General features: G+C 41.2%; 1 protein-coding gene across 1 annotated transcript in view; it reads right to left on the minus strand.

Annotated features, from left to right (window-relative positions):
- The window catches only part of fat-spondin (extracellular matrix protein f-spondin), a 149,642-nt gene that overhangs the window by 107,517 nt on the left and 29,344 nt on the right, over window positions 1-12,781 (minus strand). Inside the window, exon 2 of the mRNA XM_067145619.2 lies at window positions 8,683-8,872. Within this exon, the coding sequence (XP_067001720.2) occupies window positions 8,683-8,863 (181 nt within the window). The 5' untranslated portion in view covers window positions 8,864-8,872. The remainder of the gene's footprint in view (window positions 1-8,682; window positions 8,873-12,781) is intronic.

Raw genomic sequence — 12,781 nt, forward strand, 5'->3', positions numbered from 1 at the left:
GACGTGCAAGTGTTTTCGACGAGAGGTTAAAATGCCAACCCGGCCATAAATTCTCCCGAGGACTGACCGGGAAGAACAACAGGCGGGTTGGGAGCGAGGAAAGACAATAGACCAGGAGGAAACAATACACTCGATATCCAGCTTCACGGTTAAAAGTAGTGTGACGGAAGTGTCATAAAAACAATTGAAAAGTAACGCAATTGAGCCCAAGTGATACATTCACAACAGATCTGAACTAACGTCAAAAATACAAAGTGGAGGCCTAGAAAATATGACCAAGCTCGTACAATAGTAGAAAGTCTAACCCTAGCCCGCACAAGCAGGGGAAGAATTGAATTCAGTGCAAGGAATCACAACGAACCAGCTAATGAGAAAAAAGCGTCATGTAAATTATCCCTGTAGGAATGGTTAAAGGCAAGAGAAACCAAAATGAAGAATATACTGGAGGGAGAAAACCGAGTTGATAAATTTAGCCGCGCAGCACCTGGAAAGGCACTCTTTAATCCTTAGTGGTATCGTCTTCGCAGTGGTAGTCGTATCGACATCAGAATTCTTCGTACTATCGGTCTTAGCATCAGTCGTCGAACAGTTTATTTCTCGTTCATAGATTGTCATACTCTTGTACTTGTGAATCGGCACGCGAGTTCGTGTTACTTTGAACGTCTCACTGGTACACTCTACCTATTGACTGGTGACGTTCGTATTTACAGACAGATGCATGGAGACACTGTTATATCGTATTAATATTTAGATATCACTTTACCTCGTGTCAGAGAGTTGTCTAGGCACTCTGAACCAAAGTTCGGGAACGCAGTTATCTGAACTTATAAGAAAATAATAACCAGAGAAACAGTTATTTTTAATCAGAGTTATTTTACAATCGAGTCCATTGGAACATGCGCGACGGTGGAAGGCTATTGTTCACCGCATAAAGTGACTAACGGGGCTTGACCGACGTCGAAGTCCAAATCGTGTCCCGGAAATACAGAACAGTGTTAATTGGCAGTGCGGGAAATGTTCTGTCGGGCGACCGCGGCGCGAACGAGAGGGGAGACCCATGAACTGTGAGCAGAGGGAGAGATAGACAGTGTTAGCACCTACATTGAATACCATTACAAATTCTAGGATGCTATAGTAGCCACACAAACTCAGGAGCTCAGTTACACATAGCTCATAAGGTGACCGTAATTTTATAGTGTCACTAGGCTACCGACAAGACAGCAGTGCACGAGATATTCCGGAGACGCAACCTCAGGAGCCACCTATCCAGGACGAGGGCGCGACAATGGAGAACAGCAGCTGGACCACAGGGAAGACGGAACTGAGATCTGGACATCCGACGCCCACTACAATGATGGCTTAAACAGGATGGGGCCGTCCGATCCGAAGCAAGGAGTGACCTGAAGGCTGAGTAGCAAACATACCATTTTAATCATGTAGCACTTTACGTAGATATTTAGAGGGATTTGTAAATAGTAGTTTTAATTTGTAGAATTTTGTATTTCTAAAGAGGCAATAGCCAGTAACATAAGAGTAAAAGCTAGAAGTGGTAAATGAATCGACCCATTTCATCACATTTCATCTTGTTTGTGAGGGAACTTAACGTAAGAATGCATGTCATTTGGAAATAAAAATGTAAATAAGGGTCAAATCAATGTGAAAAATTACATTTCACTCAGTGACAGTTTTGCTTTCTTAATAAACGCGCAGACAAGCCTCAAATATGTCAGGCCTAGTGTAATCTAGTAGTATGCATGCTTTGAAACGAATGAGGACATGCGTGTATATGTGTGATTTTCTACGTATGCTAGAGAATGAATGTGATTGTTACATGGATGTTGTCAATTCTTCGATCCTAATCAAGAGGAGAATCGTCGAGAGAATTCAAAATGTTAAATTAAATTAGTGAAATGTTCGGCAAATGTGTGTTGAGGAGTGTTAAATTCCAGCATCTAGGAATGAGCCAGGTAGTAAGATGTAAATTCAAGGAATTATTCCTGTTGTCGAAGGAAGAATTCATATTTACAGGTTGTCGTATTAATAGAATGGTCTAACTAGACGTGGATAGAGTCTTCATTGTAATGACACGACAGGCCTTGGGAAGGTAATAGTGAGATTGAGAAGTGTAATTCCTCAAGATAGAGATTAGGGAGCGTGTGTGATCTCCCAGTGTGTGAATTGCCGCCAGGGCTAGTGTGGTCGGGCGAAGCGAAATAGTTAATATCCCAAGGACTGTCATAAACGAAGGCCCATGCGCATTCATCACCCACAGTTTTATTTAATGAGTTAGACAGTGCTTTCGGTAAATGCCCTGGGAAGGGCATATGCTAGGTTCATTTCAGAGATAGCCATCGTTGGTATGAATGACACGCGAACAGTGTTCATGGCTGAATGTTAATATTATGTATTTTGGTTTGTATGTGAGACTGACATTATGTTTACGGGTGTTGTGAGTGCGTCATGTGTTTACTTTATGTTGTAAATAATGTGTGTCCGTGGTAAATTGAAATCCACGTGAGGGATGATATAAGTGATTTGATAATATTGTTTGTGCATAAGTAATTGATTATTGCGATTCATTTTACCAAGCTTTAGAGTTAGCGTTAGTCATCCCTTAAATATTTACGTAGAGGTCGGATAGGATTTCACCACAATGTTTTGTGGGCATGAAATTTAGCTACTCACGACATTCAACGAGAAATAAAATACAAGCACATTTTCGTTTTGCGTCAACATTAAAGAATTAAATCCACGAGTGTAATGTGGTATATTCGTGTTCATTATATAAAGGACTTTGGACGTTTATATTCCCAAGGAGTTTTACAGTTATTGAATCCAGGGATGTTTAAGTTGTTTTGTTTAATTTGCCTTGCTATTTATGTGCTTATTTTGAATAAATTAGGATCTGTTTTAAATCAACTGTTGCCCATTATTCAGTAGATAGCTTCACCCATTATACAATGTCTGTTTATCGAAGTATATGTTCCCAAAATCTGAAATAGCGGTGTGAGTTCGAATTTTTCATAGAGGGTTAGGACCGGACACGCCTGAGTGGCTGGCTAGTTGGGGCATCACCAGATTTTGGTGGCTATATGGGGACAATACTAAAGGCCATGGGTTGGGATATAGTGCCATATTTGATTACTGTTTGCATGAAGAAGCTATACCAAATGTATGGAGAGTTACTATATTAGCCCCAGTGTGCAAATGATAAACAAAGTGGATAATTCCAGAACAGTTGCTTGCAAGCTGCAGGAAAGCATTTGTTCTGACATATCAGACAGTCTGCGAAATTAATAACTGGTCTACTAGAATACTGTTCATGTTTAGGAATGGTTATTCCACTGAGACTCAACTTGAGGGATTCCAGCAAGATATAGCACATATTTTTTATTAAGGAGGTCAAATGGACTGTATCGCTATTGTTCTATCCAAGGTTTTTGATTGGGATGATCATGGGAGACTACTGTCAAACATGAGGACTATTGGACCATACAAAAGAATGGGGCTACATTTCTAGAAAATAGAACTGAGAAAATAATAATAATAATTATTATTATTATTAAGATGCGGTCCCACACGACAGTATTAATGGACTTTTAAGTTTTCTTATGTATATAAATGGTATGAGTAAAGTATTGGAATCACGGGTAAGGAATTTTGCGTAAGATGTTATACTATATAGAGAAGTAAATAAGTTACAGGATTGTGAGCGACTGCAAAAAAAGCCCTCGACAATGTTTCGAGATGGATAGCAGACAATGGTATGCTGATAAAGAGGACGAAAAGTCAGGTTGTGAGTTTCACCAAGAGGAGAAGTCCTCTCAGTTTTAATTACTGGGTTGATGGGGTGAAGGTACCTCACAGGGATCATTGTAAGTACCTAGGTGTTAATAAAGGAATGATCTTCATTGGGGTGATCACATTAACGAGCTTGTAAAAAATAAAGTTACAGATCTCTTCATATTGTTATGAGAATATTTAGATGTTGTAGTGAGGATGTAAAGGAGAGGGCGTAGAAGTTTCTGATTCGCCCTCAAAGTACGGTTCCAGTGTATGGCACCCACACCAGGATTACCTACTTGATACAAGAACTGGAACAGATCCAAAGTAAAGCAGCACGATTTGTTCTGAGCGACGTAAAAAAAAAAAAAAAAAAAAAAAAAAATCGGGAGATAGTAGGTTCGAACCCCACTGTCGGCAGCCCTGAAAATGGTTTTCCGTGGTTTCCCATTTTCACACCAGGCAAATGCTGGGGCTGTACCTTAATTAAGGCCACGACCGCTTCCTTCCCACTCCTAGCCCTTTCCTGTCCCATCGTCGCCGTAAGACCTATCTGTGTCGGTGCGACGTAAAACAACTAGCAAAAAAAAAAAAAAAAAAAAGAGTGGTCTTATGAAAATGTTGCGGACTTCGGGTTGAGAAGACTTGGGAGTAAGGAAACGAGCTGCTCGACTAAGAGGTATGTTTTGAGCTGTCAGTGGAGAGATAATATGAAGATAAAGCTGGAATTCAAGAGGTCAATTGGGACAAATATTAATTCACAGGGCAAGGAATTAGGGACTGGAATAATTTATGAAAGGAAATGTTAGTAGCATTTCCAGGTTCTTTGTAATCATTTAAGAAAATATATGGTATCTGCCCCATCGGCATCAGATCAATGATGATTGATTGATTGATTGATCGATCAATTGATGTTCATTGCTGTTCGTTATTCCTTTCACGTCTTAATGGTTCCAAGAGGTCTTATGGCGAGGATGAGATAGGACTCGAAAGAAGCGATTGTGGCCTTAATTTAAGTGAAAATGGAAAACGATGGAAAGTCTTCTTCAGGGGTTCGAACCCACTATATTCCGAATATAAGCTAATAGCAACTTGACCCAAACCAGTGAGGAAACATGTTCAAGATGCAGCTAAACGCTATCACATGTTCTCGAAAACCGAGCAGATGAGAACGACCTCGAGAGAATCTTAGAGGAGGTGAATGCGGAACAGAACGGAACGAAGAAGAAGAAGAAGATTATTATTATTATTATTATTATTATTATTTATTATTATTATTATTATTATTATTATTATTATTATTATTATTATTATTATTATTATTATTATGATAATGCTGGTCCTAGTGCATCAAGTTGACCACGTTGTTGGAAGGGTGTAGTTGTTAGGCAGTCACGCAACATGGTACACACGTACACAGTTCCACATAGGTTCTCAATATAGTCGCTAATGACCGCTACGGGTGACGGCCAACGTTGGTATAGTTGTTGGAAACATTACTGAAGGATGTAGATGAAACATCCTGTACGCTTGTCTTGTAGCAGTGATCCCTTCGGTGGAATGAAATCTACGTCACCGGGCGAGTTGGCCGTGCGCGTAGAGGCGCGCGGCTGTGAGCTTGCATCCGGGAGATAGTAGGTTCGAATACCGCTATCGGCAGCCCTGAAAATGGTTTTCCGTGGTTTCCCATTTTCACACCAGGCAAATGCTGGGGCTGTACCTTAATTAAGGCCACGGCCGCTTCCTTCCAACTCCTAGGCCTTTCCTATCCCATCGTCGCCATAAGACCTATCTGTGTCGGTGCGACGTAAAGCCTCTAGCAAAAAAAAAAAAAAAAAAGAAGAAAGAAATCTACGTCGAAGGAGCTTTCCTTTCAAGCAGGGAAAATAAATCGCATAGTGCAAGATCGGGACAGTATGGAAAGTATAGACAAATTTTCAGTTCCTCTTAGACAAGAACAGAGCGATCTGCAGGAATATGTCGTGTAGCAACATCCAATTCTTCCTACGTCACAGTTCGGGATGCTTACGACGAACTGAATCGCATAGATAGCGAAGAATCTCCTTGTAGCTGTCCTTGTTTACAGCTGCTCCTTGTGGCCGCCCACTACGCCATCATCCTCCAAACTGTCTATCCCCTGTGCAAAACGTTGGCGCGACTTGAGCACAGCACCATACCATATACTTGCTTTATCATCTGAAACGTCTCGCTAGCAGATGTGTCCATTTTTTTGACAGAAACTTTACGTTTGCTCAGTAACTCATACTGCGACATTCTCGCATTCCACTACCTTTCAGAACAGAGACCCTAGTTCCTGTCTACCTACATGCAAGCAACTACGAACTCTTGCTGGGACGTCTCGAGTATGTCACGGCACCTGTGCGATATGCTGCACCACGGGCACACTATGCAGCCAGTACACGAACTTAGTGGCTATAATACCAATGATACATACAGTATGACAGTTTTGTAAAGTTAAAAGGAATATTAGAGGAGAAAAATCATTCAATATGACCTAGCGAGTTGGTCGTGCGGTTAGGGGCGCGCGGCTGTGAGCTTACATCCGGGAAATAGTGTGTTCGAGCCCCACTGTCGCCAGACCTGAAGATGGTTTTCCGTGGTTTCCCATTTTCACATCAGGTAAATGCCGGGGCTGTACCTTAATTAAGGCCACGGCCACTTCCTTCCCAATCCTAGGCCTTTCCTATCCCATCGTCGCAATCTGTGTTGCTGCTACGTAAAACAAAATTGTAATTCAATATGTAACATTGGCAATTTGGGAAAGTGTAAATAAAGTTAGATAAAGTTTTCACTACAGAGTCGTTACCTAAAAGTTTTCATATCCTTATGTTTTCATCAAAATGACCGAAATATCCATTTTTATCTCCAGACTGGCCCCTTTATGAGGTTGCCATTTCAAACATTCATAGTAGGACCCGGACTTTGGTGACGTGTCATCTTTTATCTGATGCAACATACACATTACTAACTTATAAATTCTGATTATGGGCCATTGACAGAAATGCGTATTTATTCATGTTTTTACTTTTAGGTGTTTTTAAAAATTTTGCCTCATTATTTTGTCATTTTAAGCTATTCTTTTAGGTGAAATTGTTATTTTAAGTCATTTTTCTTTATGCTCCGCTATTATTGAGTCATTCTTATGCATTTAGGTTGAATAATCATCATAGGCCTGCTGCCATTTCGTGATGGATACAGTACTTTTGTATCCATCTCTTGGCACGGGCCAGAGTAAAGTGTAGCTTCCACCGAAGTCCCAGTCTCATCCATGGCTGTGACAATATGGAAGCTGCTGGGGTATGGGTGGTGCTGAGTAATGACATTCAGAGCACGACTAGTGCATGAGTGTTATGAAAGGTGTTGCTCATAGGGTCAGTCGTGCTGCAATAGCACTTTCTGACCCAGTGAGGAAAGCAATGGCAAACTACCTCACTCCTCGTCCTGCCTAGTACGCCTCATTTTGGTGCTGCCATTGGTTTTTGCGGTTTCCTTATAACCGCATAACCTTTGGTGGTGCTATTTGAGGATCCAACCAGCCTCTGGGCTGATGACCTAACAGACACAGACAATTATCATATCTGAATATTATCCGAGCTTTCAATAAACGAAAATACTACCGGGCGAGTTGGCCGTGCGGTTAGAGGCGCGCGGCTGTGAGCTTGTATCCGGGAGATAGTGAGTTCGAATCCCACTGTCGGCAGCCCTGAAAATGGTTTTCCGTGGTTTCCCATTTTCACACCAGGAAAAGCTGGGGCTGTACCTTAATTAAGGCCAAGGCAGCTTCCTTTCAACTCCTAGACCTTTCCTATCCCATCGTCGCCATAACACCTATCTGTGTCGGTGCGACGTAAAGCCACTGGCAAAAAAACAAAAAAACAAAAACAACGAAAATACTCATATATCAAAAGGTTCAGCAGTTCAAGAACTGTGAAATAAAGTCACTTTCTACAACCCTTATCCGAACTCTTTGGAAATTCACTTCCCTATAAAGAGCGATAAGACATTGCCTCCTCTATTGTGGAAGGGCGTGCGATGAGAGTAGACTGTAGTAGGTACAAATTCACATGTAAGTCAGGTTGTTGAAATGCATATACGTGCTTGTTAGTTTTGTTTTACACGGTGCGAGTTCTATTTATTTGTGTGTGATTCACTTCAAGTATTAGAATGCCAAAAATACAATTTTAGCTGTCCACTGAAGGAAAATATTTCACAGTTCGGCGAGTTCTACAGGATACCTTTCTGAAAAATATGTGAAGTGAAAGGGGCAGCAAATAAAAGATGTACCATTCAGAAATATGTGGGGTCGCGACAAACACGCGGTATCCACGGTATCAGTGGATGACGTAGGTGCTCAGCTATTTTGCTTGTAAAAATTGCATTATAAAAAAGGACTGAAATTCTATTCTCTCAGGTGTTTCTACATTCAATACTATTATTATTTGATGACATTTACTAATTGTATTCATTAGGAGTTAAAGGTAATATGAATACATGCATATAGGCCTATTTACCATTTTGGGTAAATGTTATTTTCCTTCATATTTTTGGGTAATTTTCTCACTGTTTTAAGCCATCTTTGAGGATTTTTACGTCATTTTCATTTTTGGGTATGCATTAGGTCATCGAAATCCACGCCCTGTTCATAATCATAGTCCACTGGGATTGGATATGTCGCGAAGTGTTCCTCTTGGCTCTTCTTCAGGCTGGAACAGTGAACTACCTAGCCTTCCCTAATAAGGGCGGGGATCAAAATCGAGATTTATAGCATTAGAAGTAAGGCATGAAGCTATTTACAGGACCTTCCAAACCTGGGAAACTAATTCAATTAGGACATAATTTACAGTGGTATTTTAGTTCATAAATGGCCGGTATACTCACACGTGTAAACAGACTCTGGGACGTACTGTTCTGGTTCTCCGCTGACTTGGATGCGGAATCCATTATCTCCAGGGTTCTTCAGCACCAGAGAGTGTTCTTCTCTGGGCTCTCGAGGACACCTATAGCCTGTCGTTAAGCTCAAAGTAGATGCCAGGACAGCCAGCCATACTGCTAGCTTCATGACTGCAACCTGAAAACAATCAAAATATGAAATAATCTTTATGGGAAAAGGGCGCCATTAAAATTTAAAATTGCAGTGCCTTCACTGTAGGCTTCATGTGGTATGATAAGTGAATCATTAAATACATAATATTTGATAAACGATAAATATTTCAGCTTAACACGACTATTAATAAGGCAAATCGCACGTGTTAAATAGCAGATGTCCCACTGTCTCCTAGTGTCAAAACCATAGTCGATGATTTTTCATTCATTCTGAATACATTTAAGTTCTTTGCATCAAATACCTATGCCCGGAAGCCGAAGAACAGCACACTGTTAACAATAAATAATAAAAATTTAAAAATAATTTAATAATAATAATAATGCTCAGCTAACGTGTGTAGGCATTTTGAGTTGACGCCATTCAGGTCCTATCCTATCATTACCATAAGATAAGTCTAAGTCGGTGTGACGTAAAACAAATAGGAAAAAAGAAAGAAAAGAAAAAAGAAGAGGAGGTCCATACCTTCGAAGAAAGAAGGTACCGGTATCGACAAATGTAAAGGAAAGGCCACGAAAGATGTGAAACTGAAATACTTCCTAGGGCTCATGCACCTAATACCGCCAGGGTCGGAAGACATCAAAAGTTGACTAAGAGAGGTCTGACAGGAAAGATGAAAGTGGAGAGCCTGGCACAACTAAGAGGAAGGAATGTCGGACTTACGTAGGAGCCCATTGGTCGCTAAACAACGTTCACAAGTTAAGAGCCCTTGAGGGGAGGAGTTACTACTTTGAGTCACCTCTTACGACAGACAGAGAATCTGCAATTACTATATACTGATTCTATCCCCCAGTCACCGGTGGGGATATTTAGCTCCTTCAGTGGGTCAAGGATATAAAGTAAAGGTAAAGTAGTAAGGATGTAGAGATGTAAGTCTCTGGTAAGACCCCAATAAAATTTAAAACTGCAGTGCCTTCACTGTAGGCTTCATGTGTACGAAGGAGAAAGGAGACTATGAGTGGTATGTTCCGAGCTGTCAGTGGAGAGATGGCGTGGAATGACATTAGTAGACGAACGGTTTGAGTAGTGTTTTTAAAAGTAGGAAAGATCAGAATTTGAAGATAAAGCTGGAATTCAAGAGGAAAAATGGGGGCAAATATTCGTTTATAGAAAGGGGAGTTAGGGGTTGGAATAATTTACCAAGGGAGATGTTGAATACATATCCAAATTTTTTGCAATTATTTAAGAAAAGACTAGGAAAACAACAGACAGGGAATCTGCCACCTGGGCGACTGCCCTAAATGCAGATCAGTGGTGATTGATTGGTATACTTAGCTGCCTGCCATTTACAACTAATTACAGGCGTACAATATCGGGTTCCGGATCTCAAAATCACGACCGTCTCTTTAGTGTCTGTTAGTTTCTTAAAATGTAGTCCAGTACTAAATAACTTTCTAATTGTATAATCATGTCGTACTTCCATTTAATTGCATTACATACAGTATGTAACTGTTCCTTTGGAGAAAGTATTTAAAAAAAAGTATTATTACCGCACTTAAAGTTGGAAAAGTGACCACTTTTATCTCTCTGTCGAGATTCGCTCAGAGAGCAGCGAACAACTTACCACTTTGTAGCTTTTTTATTTAATGTTTATGTATATAACCACCCCTCCCCCCTCGCCCGCTAAATCCCACAAACCCGGGTACGTTTTCTTTCTTGTCTGTACATTCCCCCTCCCCCAACTCCTAAATCCCAATCGCCACTACTGGTAGAAAGGTAAAGTCATAGCTGTCTGGTGGGCAGAACACGCTTTAACACGTGCGTGCAGTGCGACACAAAGATTTGTTTAAAAATGGAGGTAACAATATGTTTCACTATAGGCCTAAGTATTAAAAATATTTAGAGTTTTAATTCATTTTAAAGAAAGTCTTCTAGCGGATCGATAACATGAAAATATTTATATATGTTTATTGAAATCGATTTTATGGTGCAAAATGAATAAAGAACATAAAAATAACAATCCGTGTATCTCATCAAAATTAATTTTTCCATTTATGTTTTCAGTAAATTTGTTACCGGTAACTATTTTCATAGAGAAACATTTAAAGATGACACAGATTGCAAATGCTTGTTTTTATGAGGTTTCTAATTTATTGTAGGCTATTTCAAAACCCTTATATGCTGTTTAAATTTGTCAAGTTTACTTTTATTTCGGAGGGGGTTTGAACCCATCTAACCTCCCCCGTGGGTACGGCCTTGGTCGCTAACCTTATGTGACGAGACAGGACCTGAATAAGAATAGCTGCAGTCGCGTAAGTGTTTCAAGTATTAGGGAGTAGTGGGTTCGAACCCCACTTTGGTCAGCCGTGAAGATGATTTCCGTGGTTTCCTATTTTCACACCGCTTCATTGCCCACCCCCCCCGTACCGGGCGAGTTGGCCGTGCGATTAGAGTCGCGCAGCTATGAGCTTGCATCCGGGATATAGTAGGTTCGAATCTGACTGTCGGCAGCCCTGAAGATGGTTTTCCGTGGTTTCCCATCTTCACACCAGGCAAAGGCTGGGGCTATACCTTAATTACGGCCACGGCCGCTTCCTTCCCACTCCTAGGCCTTCCCTTAACCCATCGTCGCCATAAGACCTGTCTGTGTTGGTGCTACGTAAAGCAAATAGCTCCCTTCCCACTCCTAGCCCTTTCCTATGCTATCGTCACCATAATAACATATATGTGTCGGTGTGACGTAAAGCAAATTGTAAAAATTGTAATAAAAATAAGAAGACGACTGGCTACGTAAAACTAAAGATCCTGCGGCTATGATCGCGATATTAACAGTCATGACGAGCTTTCTTGATTTTCAGGAATCAACACACATAAATTCAGGAGTGTGATGAATGCCAAGACGTTCCGGGGCTCTTATCTGGAACAGCATCTTAACTCAAGCAAGCCAGCACAAAGTTCCGTGGTTGTACGCTGGTCGAGTTAGACGACCGCTTCCTCCGCCCACTAGCTCTTTTATTACATCAGTACGTTTAGAATGTTTTGTGCCGCTGAACTGAGAGGCACACTCATAAATAGCATTGTCGCCTTGAATCTTTGACTTCTGAGTAATAAACTATCTTAGAGAGTGACATCATAAACTTCTGCGGGGTTACGAACTCATTCGCGGTTGTGTTCTATTTCCTTCCTGTCACAACACAACCAGCTGCTTCGCTGTGGTAGGACGACATACGCACAGTTGATGCCATTCCTTATTGCTTCTGCAAGGAAGGGGCTGAACGACTCTGACTGGCAATGTACGTAAGGTCCACTACAAACCGCACGTTAGGCACTACACAATCTTGAAAGTAGGTTCTATCACAGGTACCAAAAACTTCAAAAAGGGCATTAAAAATAAGTACTATAGGCCTACGTAATTTTAAATTTAAATTATTTGAAAATTAGTATGGTACTACATGTCAGAATCGTTGGCTGAAAGGTGAGCGTACTGCCCTTCGGTTCAGAGGGTCCCGGGTTCGATACCTGATCGGGTCGGGGATTTTAACCGCTTCTGATTAATTCTTCTGTCTCGGGGATTGGGTATCTGTGTATGTCTCAACACTGTCCTTTTCATATTCGGACAATACACCATACTACCAAACACCACAGAAACACGCAGTAGTGATTACATCCCTCCATATAAGGTTGGCGTCAGGAAGGGCATCCGGTTGTAAAATAGGGCCAAATCCAAGCTCACCGGGCGAGTTGGCCGTGCGCGTAGAGGCGCGCGGCTGTGAGCTTGCATCCGGGAGATAGTAGGTTCGAATCCCACTATCGGCAGCCCTGAAGGTGGTTTTCCGTGGTTTCCCATTTTCACACCAGGCAAATGCTGGGGCTGTACCTTAATTAAGGCCACGGCCGCTTCCTTCCAACTCCTAGGCCTTTCCTATCCTATCGTCG

Source organism: Anabrus simplex, chromosome 4, assembly GCF_040414725.1.
Source record: "Anabrus simplex isolate iqAnaSimp1 chromosome 4, ASM4041472v1, whole genome shotgun sequence".
Classification (NCBI taxonomy): domain Eukaryota; kingdom Metazoa; phylum Arthropoda; class Insecta; order Orthoptera; family Tettigoniidae; genus Anabrus; species Anabrus simplex.